General features: G+C 51.5%; 1 protein-coding gene across 3 annotated transcripts in view; it reads right to left on the bottom strand.

Moving 5' to 3' along the window:
• Positions 1-21184, bottom strand: part of SEZ6L (seizure related 6 homolog like) — a 204903-nt gene that overhangs the window by 46164 nt on the left and 137555 nt on the right. For all 3 annotated transcript variants that reach the window (XM_058281567.2, XM_023584812.3, XM_058281568.2), the window contains exons 6-9: positions 19938-20103; positions 15344-15510; positions 13897-14091; positions 12268-12406 (exon numbers count right to left, since the gene is read on the bottom strand). In XM_058281567.2, the coding sequence (XP_058137550.1) occupies positions 12268-12406; positions 13897-14091; positions 15344-15510; positions 19938-20103 (667 nt within the window). The remainder of the gene's footprint in view (positions 1-12267; positions 12407-13896; positions 14092-15343; positions 15511-19937; positions 20104-21184) is intronic.

Genomic DNA, 21184 nt, shown 5'->3' with positions numbered 1-21184 from the left:
GAGGAAACTGAGTCCAGGGTGGCTTGCCTATGTGGTCACAGGGGACCCTATTTAGGGCTGAGCAGGACCCAGACCCCAAGACCTCCCGTTCCTGCCACCACACCACCCAGCCCGGGCCGGGCGCTCCTCCGGGGCGCGTTTGGCCAGTTTCGGTTTCAACTTAATTTCCTAAAACGGCAGCGAGGACAAGAAGCCAAGTCAGCGCCAGGGACGGCACCACTAGCCATTCTTTCTCTGTTCTCCCCAGCAGGGCCCTAGAGCCTAATAAGGGGCGGCTTTCCTGTATCCTCTTCGTCCTCTCCCTCCTCCTTCCGTCCCCCAGTCGCTGAGCCATCTCCGCTCAGGGTTCTCGGCCCTGGGCGCCCATCAGGAACCCTGGGGAGATTCTGAGAGCCCCCGATGCCCAAGTCGCCGCGGAGACCCGTAGCATCTGAACGTCTGGGAGCTGGGCCCCGGCATCCAGGACTTTTATAAAACTCCCCGGGGGCTCCGTCAGCTGCCCTCGGGTTTTCAATCCGGGGGAGACCCAGGCCTGACTTTAAAGGCGCTCTCAGGGCTCTGCCTTCTTCCTCTCCCCCTTTCTTCTTGTCTTGGCCTTCCTGCGCCTCTTGAGCAATTCCTCTCTTATCTCCAAAGAGAAACCAGATCAGAAAGGGTCTCCTCTGGGAACACTCATGGGCTGAGCTGGGCGTCTCGGGACAACACTTGGGCAAGATCAAGGATGAGCTATTTCACACCCGGCCCTGGAAACAGGGAAAAACCCAACAGCTCCCCCTACCGACAGGGGGCAACAGCGGCACCCACAGGAGTCCTTCGCCAGCTGGTGCGCTCCCTCCTTCTCCAGAGGCAGTGTTAAGAGGATAAGCTCTGGGGCCAAATCCTGGACGTGTGAGTTTCTAGCTGGGTAGCCTTGAGAAAGTGGCTTAACCTCTCTGAGCCTCAGTTTCCTACCTGTAAAATGGGGATAATACTGACCTACGTAGAGTTTTGTTAAGAGGTGTAAATAGCATAATTGCTGTCAGGAATTCAATTAAAAGAACACATTTAATCTTTTAAAAATTCCTTATTTATAATGAACTGTACACTGGGCTGATGGGGGGGACGTGGGGGGTGTGCCTCCTGCTGAAGACAGGGTATGTGGCAACAGAACCTGGTGATCGGGGGACCTTGGTGGGAGGCCCCACCTTTGCCTCTGCTCTGTGATTAGGGACAAACTGCCAGCCCAGCTTGAGCCTCAGTTTCTCCAGATGAAAATCTCAAAATCCATGAATTGTAAAAAAAAAAAAAAAATCAACAGCAGTCACTGCCCAAAGACTTCAGGACCAGCCTCTCTTCAGGCTGGCCCTGCACTCCCCCACCCCGTCGTTCATTTAACAGCAAGGAAGGGACGGATTTGGGAGTACAAGGATTCAGGAAGAGGTTGGTCCAGCCTGGGTTCCCCAGAGGCAATGGGTGACCACAGAAAACCTGTGGCCCTTCCGTGAATTTCGCAGGTGGCGATGCCCACAGCACTTTCTCCTTCTAGGTAATTTGTAAAATTAGCGGGTGGGGCCCCAGCCTTTCTATATTCTAAGTCGGGGCGCAAGAGCTGACCTTGGCAGAGGCATGATCGGAGGGTGAGGCTGGATTTGTGTGCGTGTGTTGTTCGCGCACGTGCGGTGCATACAGTGTGTGCACACGTGTGCATGTGCACAGGGGGAGGTGGGACGAGGGGTCTGCTTTGCTGGAGGAGGGTTCTAGAGCAGGGGTCTGTGGGCTTGAATCGAAATTCAAAAAACAGGATTCTTGTGGGGACGTGTTGGTGCGCGTGTGATAGATTAAATCACATGCAGCCTAGTGTGGGCTTAGGAAGGGGTCCGTGGTTGTCACCTGACTGGCACAGGGGTCCGTGGAACAGAAAAGACGAAGGACCCCTGCTCTAGACCTTTTCCCGGCGGGAGCTGACAGCTGCGAGGATGCGCATTTCCTGCCCTTTCAAGCCCCCAGCGCCGCGGTGTTCTCGATCGATCGCGTCCCCTGGCAAGGCCTGTCCCAGCAAACCCCACCCAGGGGTCCGCCCCAAGCGGGCCGGGTGGGAACGCTCCTCCGGGAAAGACGGGACCCTTTAAGGCCTCGAGGCCTCCCCAGGCCCGGCCCTCTCCTGCCCACTGCTGCCGTCCTTTTCCTTCTTGCCAGAGGGCACCGTCTACACCGCAGACCTGCCCACGCCGCTCGCCTGTGGGCCGCTCTCGGGGACGCCGACTGCTCTCGGGATAAATTCGGTTTTGCTTGGTGCGGCAGGGAGGAGAGGCGATGGGGGGCCTGGCACCCTCGGTCCGCCTGGCGAGCCATGTGACTCACCCCTCTGGCACCCTCAGTCCGCCTGGCAAGCCATGTGACTCACCCTCTGGGTGCTGGCTTCCTCCTCTGCAAAGTGGGGGAAATACTAGGACACGCCCAGTGGGCCGTGTTCAGGACGCAGAGTGCTCGGAAGACAGGAAGTTATTTCTAGAGCGCTGGTCATCTAGTGCAGGAAGAGCCACCCGGTGGGCCCGTAAGAAAGACTTGTCGAGCAGTGAACGCACGAGACTGGCACGTGTCAGGGGTTCCTAAAACAGGCCGCCGTGGCTCCCTGAGGTGTCGGGTCTGATTGCTTTGGAACGCCTGGAGCTTGCAGGTATGCGCCAGCAAAGCGGCCTCTCAGCTCGAGCCAGGGGAGCAGGTCCCACCCACGGCTGCTCCTCCACTCACCAAGGCCGGAAGAACCCGGCAGGTTGGGGCAGGACCTATCCCAGGCTTGTACGCAAGTTGCCATGGCAATCCCATGCGAGCTGGGCAGGCGGAGGTGACCGGCCAGGTGGGATACCTGTGCATGACGCTTCCTCGTGACTGGTGGTCATGCCCAAAACTCAAAAGACAGCTCAGGGGCAGTCCTCCTCTGGCAAGGGGTTGTTTAGTGGCCCTCAGTCTGGGCATCGGCCACGGAAGGGATTACGCACCGTTGCCACCCTAGCCGCCAGTGAAATGACCGAATGCCAAGTGCTTCTGCGCCAAGTGCCATTTCATCCTCTCGGGACCTCTCAGAGGTGAGTACCGCTATTGTCCTCATTTTAAGGACAGGACACAGGCGTAGAGAAATCTGGTGACTTATCCAAGATTGTGCAGCTGAAAAGTGGAAGGGTTTAGATTGGAACCCAAGACTTCCTACCACACACAAAGGCCATTTCCTCTTCCTGAGAAAACTCTGGATCTTCCCAGAGTGTCTCCCACTCGTTGAAAGCATCATGTAGAGAAATGAACATTTTCTGAGCTTTCTATATGCCAAGCACCACACCCTCAGAAAGCTCTAGGAGCAAATCCTGTCTCCTTCCCTCACCAATTTAAGACCTTAGGCAAATCACTGCACAGAATGATGTCATGGGAGATTGGATGGAAACCTGCAGAGCTGAGTTCTAATCCCTACTCCTCTTTGACCATGATAGTTTGAGTTCACACATGGCCCTAAGTGTCCAGGCCTCTCTATCCACACCCTTTGCAATGAGGCTTTCAAAATTGTCTTATCAAGAGTGGCATCTGCTTCCCCACGCCTTGAATCTAGGCTGGGCCTGTGACTTGCTTTGTGACTTGCCATAGAACTTGGCAGATGCGCTTCATGCTCTTTGCAAAACTAGGCTCAAGGTGCCTTGCATGCTTCTGCTCTCTCCTGGAACCCTGAGCAGCTGCCATGAGAAGAAGCCTGAGCTAGCTGTTGGAGGCTGAGAGGAACACGGAGCAGAGACAAGCCGTCCTGTGAGAGAGGCCAGCCAAGACCAGCAGAGCCACCTACTCAACCTCTAACTGCCAACAGACACACGAGCGAACCCAGGCGAGACCAGAACTGTTTTGCTGATACGTGTTTGCTGCTCGGTGGCACTGGGCTGGGGGTTAATTCGTTATGCAGCAATAGCTGACTGATAAAGTGGTCTTATGGCAGTCTCTTCCTATCCATACGCCTCAGTTTCCCCCTCTGTAACATGATAGAATTTGGGCTCCATGAAGTTTGCTGTTCCTTCTATGATCCCTTAGAATTTTTGACTTCAGACAGATCTGTCTCCCACTAATGGGCTAGAAGTCTGGGTGCAGCCAACTTTATTTTTATGGTGCCCATTTCACCCATGATTTCTGCTGGTATCTGGAAATCCATTCTCCTGGGACTGATGCTGCCCTAAACAGTTGACTCTCTCTTCTCCCCTGGCAGAATTTCAGGCTGAACTCACACAGCTGCAAGCAGCTATATCTCTCCTTGAAGGACTGAAGTACCTCTGGACAAGGCACTTAATTTTTAGAGCCTGGAATTAACTCAGCACAGAACAGGTTGGCAGCAGCTAAAGAGAAATCTTCTGCAGAGATCAATCATGTAGTTACTGGGTTTTGTTATTAGGTCCTTTTATTTCCTGGTTCGAGCACTATGTTGGGGCCCATAAACAGGGAGAGAGATTGGGGATGGGTTCAGCTGTGGAGCCAAGGAAGTCAACCTGGAGCTTGGCTGAAGCTTTTTTCTTCCAGAGATACATGAACATAGGCAGTAAGTGCCCAGGAGAGAGGGTGAGGGAGACCTCTCTGAGCCTCAGTTTCTTCTTCTGTAAGACAGGGCTAGGAATTTCTACTTCATAGGTTGTCTTCTGTCATTTTCTTTGTGATTATAATGCAAGCTTTGCTCCCTGAGAACTGGGTTCAAATCCTGACTTTGCCACTTCTTTGCTGTATGTCTGTCGTTGGGCAAGTGACTTGGTCTTTCTTGGCCTCAGTTTCTTCTTCTGCTAAAAGGGGTAGTCATAGGGATATCACATGTGATTTTTGGTGACAGTTACACTAGTTAATACAGGTCAAGTGCCCAGGGCCTGGCACATAGCAAGCACTCAGTGAACGTCAGACACGGACTTTTATGATGAAAAACATCACCAATGAGATAATGCATGCCAAGTATTTAGCACAATATCCTACATATGGGGTGAAAATAATATTAGCTAAGGTTATCATTTGCCTGTTTCAGGCCAGAAACCTTACTAGGAACTTTCTAGGTTATTTCATTCATTTATACTTTCATCATATCTCTCTTCTGTATTCAACAGGTGTTTTATTGAGCACTTACTGTGTACCAGCACTGGGAATGAGGTGGCCAAAATACCCCATGGTGAGACAGAGCTAGTGAGCTGCAGGGTCAGGCCTTAAAGGCAGCTCTTTTTGATCTAGACGCTTTTGCGGTTTCCTCTATCACGTCAAGGTTGTGACCCCTGTGCGTGCTCCTGCAAACACACACCCAGGCTGTATTTCTGGTCCTAATTACTTGCTGTGTGATGCTGGGCAGGTTACTTCCCCTCTCTGTGCCCTTCCCAGAGTTTTGTTCTGTGATGTCTTTACCAGTAAGTCCTGAGTTACCTTGTTCTCCTTTCCTTTATTTTGAGAAACTCGTGTGCACACACTCGCCCACCGAGAGGGAGGAAAGAAGAACTGAGGAAATCCGGTTTAGCATTCAGAAGGATCATATTCACGTGAGCTTCACCTGGGCAAGGCGGGTTCTGGGTGGAACTGGAAGGCACGTAACGGGACAGTCACTCGGCAGTGAAGGCTGAGCCAGGCGCTCCTACGATTTCTAGACCAGGACCCGACCCGCGCCTCCCAGCATCAAGAACGCAAGACAGGAGTCGTACGTAACGCCCAGCCCTGGACACCGTCCGTGCCTCGCCGCCCCCGTTCTCGTTGCTCGAGTCCTTTCCTGGAATGCCCTTCCCGGTCCAGGCAGGCCAGCGGCTGCTTATCCTCAAGCTTCTGCTTGGGACGTTTCCACAACTGCCAGCGATAAAGCCAGCGGCTTCTGCCCCCCACCCCCCGAGCCACAGCACTGTGCCAACATCTCACGAGGCTGGCTGTCTCGAGCTCTACTTCGCTCCCTGGACTCTGAGTTTCTGGATGCCCAGGGACCTCCTTGCCTCACTGCTGAGCCACAGAGCCACCCCCCTGAAAGGCTGTTCAAGCCAATGAAAGCGGAGTCTATGGGGGTACACTCGCACCCAGGCTTTGCCTGCCCTTTGCTAGCCGTGTGACCCGAGGCAGCTGCTTAACCTCTCTGTGCATTCACTTCCAAATTCACAAAGTGGTGATGATGATAATACCTGCCTCACACAAGGATTCCTGATCATCACAATCTCCATTCACGAAGTGCCAACCACGTGGCGGCAGATACCACATGATGCGCTCTGCATATATTATCCTAGTTTGGGTAATTACCCCTCTGTAATTATCTCGACTCACATTAGCTCTAATTGATGTAATTATTATCTCTACATAATAAGGTTGACATTCATTATTGCTTTGGATGTAAACTCCACAGCGCAGGGCCCGGCACATAGTAGGTCCCTAATAAATGGTGACTAATTGCAACTGTTATTCGGATGCCCACATCATCCAACACAGCTGCCCAGTGGGCGAGGTGTGGGGAAACGTTCCCACTCGACGGGCACACGGAGCTTCTCTCGCGTCCTCCCGACTCAGCGAACACTTGCCCAGCGCCTAGTAGGGGCCACCTACTCCGCAGTGCAAATTCCTTCCCCCTTGCCGATGTGATAAATAACAATTGCAAACACTTAGGCAATGCTGAGGGGCCCCGAGGATGGAATTATTTTTACTATCAAACCCAAATTGGTTTACTAAAACTGTCAGCGGAAACCAAGCAAGATAAATTAAACCCAGCAGCTCTCGGGCCTCGCGTAACCCTGGCTGGTGAGATGCTATTTTCACGCTCTTTGGGGGGAGGGAGGAGGTGCCAGACCCACACGCCATTCTGCCACGCGTGAGCCCGAGTTTGCCGGAGAGAACCTGAGGCTGGTGGCCGAAGACTCAGCTCCCTTCTGCAAACCTTTACTCCCTCTAAAGGCTTAACACCCTGGGAAGTGGATGTGGCTCAAGCAATTGGGCTCCCGCCTACCATACAGGAGGTGCAGGGTTCGATGCCTGGTGCCTCGCGGTGAAGGCGAGCTGGCCCGTGTGGAGAGCTGGCCTACGCGGAGAGTTGACGCAGCAAGAGACGCAACAAAAAGAGACACTGAGGAGAGACGGTGGGGGATGCAGTAGACCAGGGAGCTGAGGTGGCACAAGAGAATGATCGCCTCTCTCCCACTCCGTAAGGTCCCAGGATCGGTTCCCGGAGCCGCATGATAAGAATACAAGCAGACAAAGAAGAACACACAGAGAATGGACACAGAGAGCAGACAAGGGAGGGAGGGGGGAGGAATAAATAAATAAGCTTAAAAAAAAAAAAAAGCTTAACACCCTTTTCTTTCTGCCCAGTGTGGGCAAGCCCGTGCTCTCTAAAGCGGCCATCCTGCCCTGCATCACCGAGGTCCAGATACACTTCCAAATGCTTTGGGAGGCTCCCAGACCCTGGAGACAAGGCAAGCAGGGCTCAAGTCCCAGCTCTGTCGCTTCCTAGCCGTGTGATCATAGCCCCTCTTTCACCTCTCACAGCCCCAGTGTACCCATCTGAAAATGCAGGTAAGGATGGAACCCACTGCATGTGCTTATCATGCAAGCTCCTTTATATCAGGGGGTCGGAGGAGGCGTGGTATGTGAGCTGAGACCCAAAGGAAGCAAGGGCGTGGTGAGCTTTGCAGGATTTGGAGCAGAGCATTCAAGGGAGAGGACAGACAGCCAGTGCAAAGGCCCTGAGGTGTGTGCATGGGACAGCAAGCAGACCTGTGTGCCACGTGGAGAGAGCTCTGGGGGGAGCGGGAAGAATGACGGAGGGGACGGAGTGGAGGCCAGATCACAGGAGCGCTGGGGGCTTTTGAAAGGACTTTGGTTTTTATGCTGAATACAATGCGGAGCTATTGTAGAATTCGTAGTAGAGGAGGATGCAATCTGACCTTTAAAAAATTAAATCTGCTTTTTATTCTTTCACAGATTTTAATAACTATGTACAACTTGAACATAAAGACAGTGAAATTTCAAGGCTAAGGAAGCAATATATAGAGCCTCTTCTATTCATTCTTCAGGATGGAAGGAAATTTCCAAAGGTTGCAAAGTGTGAGCTTTAACACTGGAAAAATACATAATGAAACTCATCCACTGGCACCGCTTAGGACTAGGCACAACACAATAAATACAGAATCGCATCATCTTTTAGAAAGATTGTGGTAAGTTGAGCATGTTTTTATTAAAGAAAGAGGATCAGTGTCCTCCCTGGAAATTCTACAACATATAAGGGAAAGAACTGACTTAGGTGTTCATGAGATGAATCAGGGTGCTGGGTTACAAAATAGCCCAAGGGGGCGAAGGCGTGAGCAGGGAGCTGGGGAGGGGGCTTTGGGGGAATCCCGTGGCTTGGGCGATGTAGTGACGGTAGAGGGGTTCAGGATGCTTGGATTCTGAGTATGTTTGGGGTTTTTTTTTTGGAAATAATAATAGCAGTAGGGAATCACTTTATTTTATTTTTTTAGTTCTTTATCCTGAGACATTTTATTTAGATAAAACAATTATTAGAAACCATGCCCTAGAGAGAATTTTGCCTTGAGGTACTTTCTTTTTTTTTTGATTTTGAGAAGGAAAAAATGGTTTATTGATGGCCGGCCGGACTCGGGAGCTTTCTGTTTCAAACCCGAGCCTTGAGGTACTTTCATCCATACTTTGTGCATCAGTCACTCCTTCAATTTTGACCTCTGTCTCGAGGCTGAGTTGTAATCGGCCTTTGTTTCTTAAAGATTTTCTTGAACTTAATTTTTACACTTTGAGATGGAGAGGTAGTTTTCTTTTCCGTTCCCAAAAGGCCATTAACTTTTAGAATCGACAGGATTTTCTGAAGGTTTGGACACAGGGTTCAAGAGAAAGAGAAGGGTCCAGTTCAGAGTCTGCGCGCTGGAGTTGGCTCACAGGGGCTGGCGAGAGCGGATGGTTAAAGCTCCGGGAGCTCCGCGACCCCGCTGCGATCGCGCTGGTAGCCTGGAAGTGGCCATGGTGAAAGCATCTGCACCGCGGAAACTGGCAAATGCTGCAGATCAAGGCGTGTCCCCCTACCCCATCTCCTCCCGAGAGAGCCAGTGGTTGAACATTTACAGCACACCCCCGGCCCAGAAGGACTCCCCGGGGGTTTTGCCTGAGCAGCTGGGATAACGGGTGTCTCCTCAGTGAGGCTGAGAGGCCGGGGTGGAACCGACCAAGAGAGGGAAAATCAAGAGCTTAATTTCGAGCAAGTGTTCTCTGAGATTGTGTCTTAGACATAAGCCAAGAGGGGAGAGAGCAGGTGGCTATAAGCTGAATACAGCAGTTGTACATATTTGTGGATTACGCTGAAGAGCGCATGAATGAATGAATGGAAAGAACCGGGCAAATCCTAAGTGCTCTGGAATGCAAATCTTTCTTTTTTAAAATGAGAAAGGCCCTTAAACAGGATGCACACCAGGGCTTGCAAACTGGCGGCCCTCAGTCTGAATCCAGACCCCAGACACGGTTTTATTTTACTTTTTGGTGTGTGTGGGGGTGAGGATTAATTTTTTTCCTGTTTAAATGGTTTTAGGTGGGGCGCGTACTTTGCGGCTTCCCGCAGGCCCCTCCCCTCCCTCTCAGCTCGCTGCAGCCCCGTTCACGCTGACTTGCACCTGCCCAGGTTCAAGGCAACTCGTCCTTTTGCAGAGGACGAGTGTGAAGGCCAGAGGGGCTAGGCGGCGGGCTCAGGGCTGCACAGCGATCCGTGGCAGGGCATGGAGGACGGGAGCCGGGTCCTGCCCCCAGACGGCGCTGGCCTCCGCTGTTGCCGAGGAGGGCAGGAGCCGGGCAGTCTGCCTCCCTCCAAGTTCTCCTCCCGACGCTCTGCCAGGGCCTGGCCTTGGGGAAGGATTTCAGTGTTCACTGCAGGAGGTTCCCAGATTGCCTGCCTGTCGTGCGCTCCACGACAGAAATAAAACCCGACCCGGAGACAAGCGGAAGGTTGACTGACTATTGGATGTCTCGAGGGGGTGAAAGCAGGGTTCCCGTTTCCCTGTTTCCTCATTCAGGCCTTGGACACCAAGGGAGACGTGGGCGAGGCGCCCACAGAGGAGAGGGCATCGCGGGCGACTCTTTGGGGCGTGGGGCTGGGTGGGATGGAGCCTCTCCAGTGTGGCCAGACTGAGGAGCTGACTTCATCTGGAGGAGGACAGAGGTGGTGTTCCCAGGCACTTCTTGGGGGTGGGGGAGGCTCAGGAGCCGGGACCATATATTTATATTTATTCCAAGGGCAATGGGGAGACCCAGAAGGCTTCCTAGAGGAAGCCGCTTGAGAATGGAGTTTTCTATGACAATCCTCAGCTAAGGAGACCCCAGAAGCTCCTTGTGACCCTTTCCTTCTGTCGCTTCCACCCAACCACCATGCCCCAGCCACATTAAACTTCCTATAAGTTACTATTAGCTTAGGAGTCGCTTCCTCCTGGAAGCCCTCCCTGATTTCTCTAAGGCTGTCATCTCTTCCTCAATGCTCCCTCAGCGGCCTGTCCTTCCCCATCATCGCCCCTGGCAGAGCCTGTACCATTTCCTTTCTGCCTCACCCACTAGACGGCAAGGACAGAAACTATTCTGCTTTTCGTTCAACTGAGCTCTGGTACCTAGCTCAGAGCCGGCGCATAGCAGGTGCACGGCCATTTTAAAAAAATCAGAGTTAAGAGAGATGACCCAGTCGAGTGTTTTCCAATACAGACTTGACTGCTGAAGGGAAATCAGGAGTATTTCTAGTGCTTCAAACTGTGCTTGGCTCACAGTAGGCACTCAAAAATGCATTGAAGGAATGAACGAGCACTCTGTTCCAGGAAAGGAAGGGGCGAGCGCTAATCGAGGCGTGCCTGAGCGAGGCAGTGGGCAACAGGTGCTTCGCATCTGCCTCACCAGGGGCGGCCACACCTGACGTTCCAAGACCCTTTATTACGTACGGATGAGAAACAACGAGGCGCAGAGAGGCAGCGTGATAGAGCTGAGGGGGTAGGGCAGGGATTCCGACCCGGGTTGGCCCGGCCCCAAGGTCCCAAAGACCATCTACTCAAGTTCTTTAAATCTCTGGCACGGCTGGAGTAGGATGTCCTGGGACGGCCGCTGAGGATGCGTCCACTGCCTCCCAGGAAAGAGCCTCGAAGGACAGTCACTAACAATTTTGCAAGTAGTGTCCCTCTTCTCTTGAAAACTTCCTCTGCAGTGCCGGGCAGCCCCAAGTCCCACTTCCCAGCCTACTGGGTTTCCAGCTCATGCTCAACGGGACAGCTGACGCCCAGAGGTCCTGTCTGCACCCAGAAAGGCTCTTAACACGGCATCACCCCAGCTAGCCATGGTCTCAGGGCGTGCAGGGAAATGCTCTTCCTCGGCTCTCTGCAGGCGCCAGCGTCTTTGTCCCCTTCCCACTGCCCTTTCCCAAGGGCAGAGCACAGAGCACGGCTGAGAAGCCACGAGAGCCTGGATTCGAATTTCAGCTCCACCACTTGCTTGCCGGTGGCTTCCCTGTGCCTCGGTTTCTCATCCAGACGTGGGGGTTCTTGGGAGCATGCCCTGAGATACAATTTTTTTGAGCTATCACTGTTTCCTGGGGTACAGACTAGGTAATCCCTGCTCCCTTCTGGGGAGATGGGGGAACATTCTGGATGGAGCGTCTAGTAGTTACCCCAGAGGCATCACAGCCCCGAGCCAGGTGAGTCCCGTCATTAAAGCATTTCTTCATTCAGCCATCATTTCCTGGGCACCTACTACATGCCAAGCTGCGCAAGAGACCCTGGAAACAGGGTCTGGTTGAGAGACAGGAAAATTAGCTACTGCAGGAGTACAGGTGACACTGGCCTCGCAGGCCTTTGAAAATGATGCTCTCTCTTGCCAGGGAGATTTCATATTCTGTTCCTTCTGGCTGCATTCCTCCAACTCACCCTTTAGCTCGTAGCTTTAGTGTCAGATCCTCAGGGGAATCTTTTCTCACCTTCTTTATCTCCCATGATAGAATCTCATAGTACATGGTACAGTCCCATGTACCTTTCCCTGCATCATTTATCAAAGTTACAGTATTGCAATTATGTGTGCATTTCCTCATTTAACCTGCTTCCTCACGAGGCTGCATTTCTTGAGGGTGGGAACTGTGTGGCTCCATGCATGTGTGGATGTTTTTCCCCCCTCGCCATCGTATCTCCAGTTCTTTGCACAGTCCCTGACACATAGTAGATGCTCAATTAACACGGCTTGCAAGAATAAAAAAGCAGCAATTTCTTGCCCAATCTAACCGGATCGGAGGGTCCACCCATCATAAACACTCACAGTTGGATATCTAAGAAGATCCGTTTCTCCTCTCCGACGTGGATCTTCCAGATGCAATCTTCACCTTCAACGTAGGGCTCTGGCCAGTTTGGGGACAGCACCACCCCGGCCACAGCAGAGAGCTCCCCACCACACATGGCTGCAAGAGACACAGACACTTCACTCACAAGGAAGCAGAACTGGCGTAGCTGTTCAGCGCGTGGGTTGTGCAGTCAGACAGCTGTGGCTCATCGTCTGCGAGGACAGGTGCCTTCGCCCCAGGCTGACAAACCTGTGTGACCACTGGTTACACCAGGCTGGCCACATGCCTCCTTCCTCAGCGGAGGGTAGCCTGAGCTTTGGCTAAAGGGCGCCATAGTTCTTTCAGCACCAAGGACAGAGCTCAAGGCTCCAAATGGCTCCTCAGTGGCTGTGCTCCTTGTGCAGGGCGAGAAGAAGCTAATAGATGGCAGGCTCAGGTCAGAGGCACCCTGGTTCAAATCCTGCCTCTGCCACCGACAGCCTTTACCTATGGATAAGGCAGGCAGCCTCTCGGTGCCTCAGTTTCCTTCCTCTGTAAGCAGGGGGTCATACCAATACCGTCCTCCAAGGCTTACTTGAGTTCGTGGATGTAGAACTTGCAGCACGGTGCCCGGTGCATGGTAACTACTCAAGTCCCAGCCTTGAGCCGGACGCAGGGATGTGGCCGTGGCTGGCACCTGGCCCTTTAAATTCCACTCTGCGTTTATTGATTTGGCAAGTCCTCAATGTGGCAGAAGCCAAAGCACTAATAAATTCTGCTCGGTTAAGCCGGCACGTTTAACACGGGGCTCGATCCCTCACCACGACCGGGCTGAGTTCATGCCAACCAGCATCCAGGCAGCGGCCGCCAGAAGCGTGAGCCCCGTCCTTCCCCACTCCACATGCCATGCGGAGACCCAGGCTCGGGGATGCTCAGTGGCCTTGAACGTGGGGAAACAGAGAAGGTGGGGTACAGGGAGCCTGTGCAGATGAGGGTCCTGCACAGCTGACACTGCCCCGAGGGAGTTCTGGCACAGGACTCGGGGAAAAAGGATGCTTGGGCTCCAATCCTGCCTCTGCCAATCACCCTCACTGTGTTCTTAGGCACATCATTTTGTGGCCTCAGTTTCCTCATTTGCAAATGACACCAATAATAATATGTACCTTATAGGGTTGTAGTGAGGATCCAATTAGATAAAGGGCATTCAGCCCTTGGCAGAGCACTCGTAACATAGTTCCTGCATACCTACTGACAACTCTTATTATCAGTATCATCATCATTATTCATTAAACCCTGGGCCGCCATGGATTGTTGGGCAGGTTGTGCACTGCACAAGGGTACATAGCAGAGGTGGCAAGCAGGGGCTGAAGTCCGTGCACTGACCTGCTCACCAAGTTGTGCACCATGAAGGCTGTGCATGGGGAAAGGGGAACTTTTAAATACTTATCCATTTTGCAGTTTGCGCCGGGGCCAGCGGTCCCCCAGATCTGAAGGACAGTGAGCCCCAGAAAGGGTTCTAATGCTCAAATCAGTTATGTAAACGGGGGGCGTGCCTCCAAGCTGGAGACGGGGTCTTCTCGTGGGGAGGGGCGGAGGTCCCTGGGCGCCTGGGATGGGGGGGCGCTCACCTCGGCACAGGGGCTCCGTGTCGTTCCAGTAGGGGTCCCGGACGTTGATGCACTCGATGACGGCCGGGCCCTGGTCCAGGGAGTGGCCGGGGTCGCAGCTGAACTCCACGGTGGTCCCGATGCTGTAGGTGGGGTCGGACGTGGTGAAGTTCCCGTTCTGCAGGTAGGGCTCGTAGCAGTGGCCCTTCTCGAAGGCTGGGCGGGCGGGGCGGGACAGAGAGGCAGCGCCGGAGTGAGTCGGGGGACCTCCCACCCAGCACCCAGCACCCAGCATGGAGGAAGCCAAGGCTCGCCCCGAGGAGCAGAGGCCCAGACCTGCTCGCCAGGGCCAGCTGCACGCCCGGGCCCTCGGGCCGTTCCCAGGGCTTCTTGGGGCCTCATTTTTCTCATCTCTAAAATGGGAACAAGAACCTCTGCCCTCTCAACCCTGCAGAGCTGTAGTGCTTCAATTCCTCTCCGTATCAAAATGCATCCTTCCCATGTGCCGGAACCTGATTTCTTTTTTTTTTTTCTCTCTCCTCCCCGCCCTCTCCCGTGCCCCCCACCAACTGTCTGCTCTCTGTGTCCATTTGCTGTGTGTTCTTCTGTGTCCGCTTGTATTCTTGTTAGCGGCACCCAGAATCTGTGTCTCTTTTTGTTGTGTCATCTTGCTGTGTCAGCTCTCTGTGTGTGCGGTGCCACTGCTGGGCAGGCTGCACTTTTTTTTTGCATTGGTTGGCTCTCCTTATGGGGTGGACTCCTTGCACATGGGGCTCCCCTACATGGGGGACACCCCTACATGGCATGACACTCCTTGTGCGTATTAGCACTGCATGTGGGCCAGCTCACCACATGGGTCAGGAGGCCCTGGGTTTGAACCCTGGACCTCCCATGTGGTAGGCAGACGTTCTAGCCATTGAGCCAAATCTGCTTTCCAGAACCTGATTTCTTGATGCCCAATTTTCTGATACTGCAACTTTGTCTAGGAGAAAGGCCAACTTTTTGTGGGAAGCCAGAATGGGAAGTTCTCCCAAGGTACATGAGATACCCAGGGTCAAGGAGCTGAGCAGGAGAGACCCTTGACAACTCTTTTGGGAAGAAGAGGTGGCTGGACTCTAAGAGGCCACATCAGGAGCAGCAGAGCAGAGCTCAGAGGCCCGGACGCTGGGGCTGGAATCTTAGCTCCATTCTTAGGAGCTGGGGGCCTTGGGCAAGTGATCCAAGTTCTCTAAGCCTCGGTGCCTTTGTTTAAAAGTGGTGACAATAATAGTTCTTGCCTTATAGGGTGGACAAGGCATCAGGGCACTTGGCACATAGTAGATGCTCAATCAACATCTGCTTTAGGTAGATGAAGGATTACTTTGGCCACTGGGTCTCCCTGCCATCATTCCAGGCCTGGCCCCTCCACGCTTCCCCTGATCCCTCACAACCACCCCAGGAGAGAGGGGGATTCCCCGGGGCCCCTCACCCTCGAATCGGATGTTGAAGCTGGAGGCTGCCCGGGCCTGTTCTGACGTGAACTCGATGCGGATGGAGTTGCTGTCGCTCAGCAAGCCCTCGAAGGGGACGCTCTCGGTGTGAAGGGAGTCGTAGAGAAGAGCTGACGTGTTGGTCCGCCCGCTGTAGACTGTCATCCTGGCAGGTGGGAAAGAGGAGGGGGACACAGAGAGGTCCTGCCTGAGTCAACGACACATGGAGCAGTGGAGGAGAGGGGCAACGAAGGCCGATTCCCGGGTCTCCTTCCTGGGTTCGAATCCTGACTCTTCCTTCCTTGCCTGGGCAAGGCACCTATGGTATCTGCCTCCTGTTCCGTAGAGTGTGATTAGATGCTGGCCCTGGAGTCCTCATGACTTTCTTCTGAGGTTGTATGGAAAGTGACAGTGATGTGTATGATAAAGTTAATTAGCTAATTAAATGAAGCAGATTATTATTAATTGAAAGTTGGGATTAATGGACTAATAGGATTCCTTAAATAGTGACACATCGAGTCAGACAGGCCTGGGCTTGAGTTCCAACTCTGTCATTTCTAAGCTGTGTGACTTTGGGTAAGAACACTTAACCTCTCTGAGCCTCTGTATCTTGCTGATAAAATTGGTGTAAGTGGACCTACATGTGTGGGAGTAGAGACCATTTGCACAATGTATGCAACACAAAGTGGGTATGTAAGTCAAATATCTTAAGCACTTGATTCCAAACAGCCTCTGTCTCTGATTCTCATGTCTTTTTTTTTATTTTTTAAGATTTATTTTATTCCTACCCTCCCCCCCATTGTCTGCTCTCTGTGTCCACTTGCTGTGTGTTCTTCTGTGTCTGTCTGCATTCTCATTAGGTGGTTCCGGGAAACGATCCTTCCGGAGTGGGAGAGAGGCGATCATTCTCTTGCACCACCTCAGCACCTCGGTCTGCTGTGTCTCTTATTGCCTCTCCTCTGTGTCTCTTTTTGTTGCGTCATCTTGCTGCACCAACTCTCTGTGTGGGTCAGCACTCCTGCACAGGGCAGCACTCTGCGCAGGCCAGCACTCCATGTGGGCCAGCTTGCCTTCACCAGGAAGCCCCGGGCATCAAACCCTGGACCTCCCATATGGTACATGGGAGCCCAATTGGGTAAGCCACATCTGCTTCCCTGATCCTCATTTTTTAAGAGTGCTTTGTGTGGAGTCAGGGGTACTGATTTCCAGTCCCCAATCTCCAGTGACTGAGTTTATGAAAATATCAAAGCATCTTTGGGCCTCAGTTTCCACAAGGGACTGTAACGTCTTCCCTGCCTTATCTTATAGGGGGGCTTTGAGACTATGACAAGAGAGGGTGCTCTGTAAGAGAAATGTGCTGACAAATGTGGGGTATTCATTTTCACTGTGATTAGAGCCATTTGATAGTTGGCTCTTTGCTAGTCCCAGTATTTTTCAAGAAATTATGCAAAAGTGGAGGAGAAAAAGTACACAAATTAGATAACTTTCTTTTATGGAGTCATAAACAGGTACTTTTAATCCTTTGAGTTTTTTACTGTGATCCATAAAAAGGGTTTATTTTCTATTGCCTCGATGAATTTCTTATGTCACCAGGACACATAAACGTTGGAGCCACAGTGTATTTATTTGTCCAACGTGGTTGGGATGGGGAGGGAAGCAAGGCTGGCGAGAGCCATCCAGGAGGGGGGAAGCCATCTCCACAGCCTTCTGGATCCCCGCTCCCTCTCTTGGGGCCTGTGTGCCAGGTGATTGTCAACTCATGTCAAAGAACTGAAGCCTGTGACAAAGCAAGAGGATCGCTCTGGAGGAAAACGTCAAGATCTCAAAATCTCTGTAGCCTATTAATCTTCTAAAATAGCAATCTTCTAGCTAGGTTCCCTGCTGGAATGTCTGCAAAAGTAGTAAGTTTTATCTCAAATCTATATATGAGTTTGGGAAATTCTGGGCTAAACAAAAATGAAGTGGCATTTTGTCTACAGGACATGTTAGTGCCTTTGCTTATTTACTGTACTTTAGGGCCTTCCAAGACGGAGATAGGTTACACAGTGTCTCCCAAACATGTTTGGCAAGATAATCCACCTTTCAGGGTGAGTATTCTAAGACTGGAGTTCATAAAGACTTCACTTTGGGGGAAATCATCTTCAAATCTTCCTTCACTGTGTTTACTCAAAACCCTTCTGTGGTTGCCTATTGCCTAGAGAAGCAGCCTGACATTCAAAGCCCTTCAAGATTTAACCCCAATTTACCTTTTCAGCTCCTCATGAGAACCTCTGCCTCGACATCCCAACCGGCTTCTTAATTTCTTCCTCTATGTCTTGGCTCTCCTCCCCTACTCCTCATACTGTATCTTTTGGTTCCTTTATCCATTCTCTTTTCAAAATTTAGATCAAATTTTAATTTCATAAGTGGAAACTTTTCTAGGTCTGAATCTTGCAACTGACATATTGTGGGGTTTTAGCTGATTATTCCTCAAAGTGCATGGGACAGAAAAAATTAATTTCTCTCTTCTTAGCACAGTAGGTGTCTTCATTTTTGTTTTTGTGTTGCCCTTTCACCATGACAAACTATTGCAAACCTCTTTCCCTACAAACACACTTGAGAACTAGTTTACGCTGGTGATTGTCAACTCACGTCTTTCTCAGACCTTCGAAGGCCGTCACAAAAGCCATCAGTGAGCAGAGCGCCTGCTTGACCCACACGTCATGATCTAAATAACTCTATTTTCGTGAACTTTCTTCATGCTGCTCATTCTTGTTGTCTGGCATAGACTTAAACTTGGTTCCTTCCCAGCACCAATCAGAAGAGGAAGGCCTGAAGAACAGTTTTAGAAAGTTTCTTTGGCAAGGGATGCCAGCGCTAGCTTTTCAATCTGGGTATCCTAGGAAGGACGGCTGGGTATTTGTTTTTTCAAAGAGGTCCCCAGTTCGTTCGGGTGCTACCAAGAAGCCCTGTTTTGCATTCTTTTTTTTTTTTTTTTTTTAAGATTTATTTATTTATTTAATTTCCCCCCCTCCCCTGGTTGTCTGTTCTTGGTGTCTATTTGCTGCGTCTTGTTTCTTTGTCGCTTCTGTTGTCGTCAGCGGCACGGGAAGTGTGGGCGGCGCCATTCCTGGGCAGGCTGCTCTTTCTTTTCACGCTGGGCGGCTCTCCTCACGGGCGCACTCCTTGCGCGTGGGGCTCCCCCACGCGGGGGACACCCTTGCGTGGCACGGCACTCCTTGCGCGCATCAGCACTGCGCATGGGCCAGCTCCACACGGCTCAAGGAGGACCGGGGTTTGAACCGTGGACCTCCCATGTGGTAGACGGACGCCCTAACCACTGGGCCAAAGTCCGTTTCCCTGTTTTGCATTCTTGTTCTACACTTTACACCTTAAAGCAGTGATTGATTGATAATGGAGTTGTTCCAGAGAACGCTGGACAACTCAGAAGGAAATGGACTCAAATTTTGGGTAAATGATTCAATGATCTGGTGACTTCTGTAAGAATCCTTTACAGAATCTTACTTCTGTAAGAATCCAGAGTTAATACTCCAGCCTTGAAGCTGCAAAGAAGCCAGGGCGCTCGAACTCTGTTAGATTCCAGAATTCTAAGGCTCTGCGACTCTGGAGGGGTAGTAGATGCTCTCTGTGTCCTCCCGTGTATTCTTGGTACTCACGGTTCCCACATTTGCTCAGGCTTCCTCCCCAGACTCGGAGACTCTCTGCCTGAGGGCTTTTTCTCGCCAGGCCTGCTCACCCGGCACAAAGAACAGTGGACACGATTATCCCATGAAGGACGGGGAATGGCGAGTCAGCACTCCGCGCTCCCAGGCGTGCTCGACACAGGCTCCCAGAAGTCCCCAGTGGGACTGAAGCTGGGTGCCCACAGCAGCCAGCCCTTCACCAGCGCATCCTTTCCCAGGCTCACTTTTCCGTGTCACTGTCAGTGCTCTCGAGGATCGACTCCTAAAGCAACTACTTCACCTCACATCCTCACCTGCACCTCTGTTTCCAGGAGAACCCAACCGCAGTCAGTGAAGCTATGCATGCAGGGACCAGTTTTCTAGAATATGGAGGTTTTAAGATTCTGGGCTCTATGCATACTACTTAAGAGTCCACAGACGTGCTCTTGCTTGGATGTTGCCTTGTGCTGTCTCCCTAGTTGCTTCCTGCACATAACTCTATTTTCTCCATTTCAACTTTTCTATCACACCAGGAACCAGTGTTCTCTACTTCTCTCCTGCTCGCCACAGAGCCAAGTATATGGTTGAGCACAGAGTAGGTGCTCAGTAAATACCCGCTCTTTGTTCAACAGCACACAGGGACGCGCAGGAGAAAGAAGGCGGCAATGCAGAAAGGGGGACCTCCATTTCCTTTTTTGCCTCTTCCCTTCCCCTCATGTGTGGCCCAGGGCAAGTTTGGATGCCCTAGCTTATTCATCTGTGAAAGGAGGAGGCTGGAGCTGACATCTCTAAAATCCTCCCCGTCTTTCCCAGCTCTTCCTTTCCTGACTTCCTTGAAACAAAGTTCAGCCATTTCAGGACTCCAACTCTCTAGCCGCATTCTAACTTTCTGGGAGGGAAGGGGGCTGGGCAGGGACCCGCTGAGGTTTACCTGTCCTTGTCACTCAGCGACAGCCTCTCAAAGTGCAGATGCAGCTTCTGGCCCTCCGGGGCTTCTATTGTCCACACGCAGAACTGGCTCCCGTTGCCGTTTCCAGGGTGGCTGGGGGAGAGGACGCGGCCGATGGTGGCGTTGTGCACTGTCCCACCACAAGGTGCTGGGTCCAGAAGCAGGGGTGAGTGGGGGAGCAGAGAGAGAGAGAGGAGGTGAGTGTTTCATCTTCCCTGACACCTGCCTCTACTCCTTAGCCAGGATGAACCGGGTGGGTGAAAACAGGGTGGGAGAGGGAGATGACGGAGGGGACCCGTTCTCCTGGGGAGGGTCACCCGCCTTGACGGGGCAGCTCATTAGCGGTAGGGAATGATTCAAGAACTCTCCTTGGTGCTGACGGGACCTTGAGTCGTCATTATGAAAATGGCCATCAAGAAGCGCGTACTCAGGCGGCTCACCCAAGAAGAAATACATGTACTTAGCAAGCTCTAAAATGTCAGCCTCACTGGCAATAAGAGAAATGCAAATCTAAACCGTATTCTATTTCCAGCTATGTAATTGGTAAGACGAAAAGCAATGATAAAATCCCGAGATGGTAGAGAGGTGATGGGAAACGGCTGCTCTCATTCACGGCTAGTTAGAATGCAAACTGCCGTGACCTTTCACGAGGGCCATTCAGTGCAAAGTCTAGAAAATATGTATAAGCCCTTTGACCTAGTAATTACGGTTCTTGGAATTTATTCTGCGGGAAGATTCAGGGAGTCCCACCAAGATTTATGAATGTGGATATTCACCGCAACATTGTTTCTAAGAGTGAAAAATGAGAAACATCACAAATGTCCACTCATAGGTGTTTGGTGAAACAAATTACGTTCCCTCCATAAAGTTATCAAAAAACCATGTTCTGCAGGAATACTTAAGAATATATGAAAATGTTCACTGTTTTTTTAGTGGGAAAAAAAGCAAGTTAAAAAACAGCCTGCCAAATCCTTTCCAATATGCTATTTGCAAGTATCAGCTGAGACCATGAATATAAAAGTGATTTGCTTCTATCTTTTCCACTTTTGTATTTCTTAGATTATTTTTTTACAAGAACCATATGTTGCTTTTATCATAAAAATCCAATAAGGAAATATTAAAAAGAGATTTGTGAAGTGGGAAGAGTTATACAAATGTGAAGGGGCATTCTTAAGCTTATTCTTGAGATACATTCGGTTCTTAGAAAACTGTTTTCTGGCGATCATTTA

The sequence above is a fragment of the Dasypus novemcinctus genome, chromosome 19 (genome assembly GCF_030445035.2).
Source record: "Dasypus novemcinctus isolate mDasNov1 chromosome 19, mDasNov1.1.hap2, whole genome shotgun sequence".
NCBI lineage: Eukaryota > Metazoa > Chordata > Mammalia > Cingulata > Dasypodidae > Dasypus > Dasypus novemcinctus.
The sequence above is the reverse complement of the archived record's forward strand: the minus strand, read 5'-3'. Positions and strand labels throughout refer to the sequence as shown.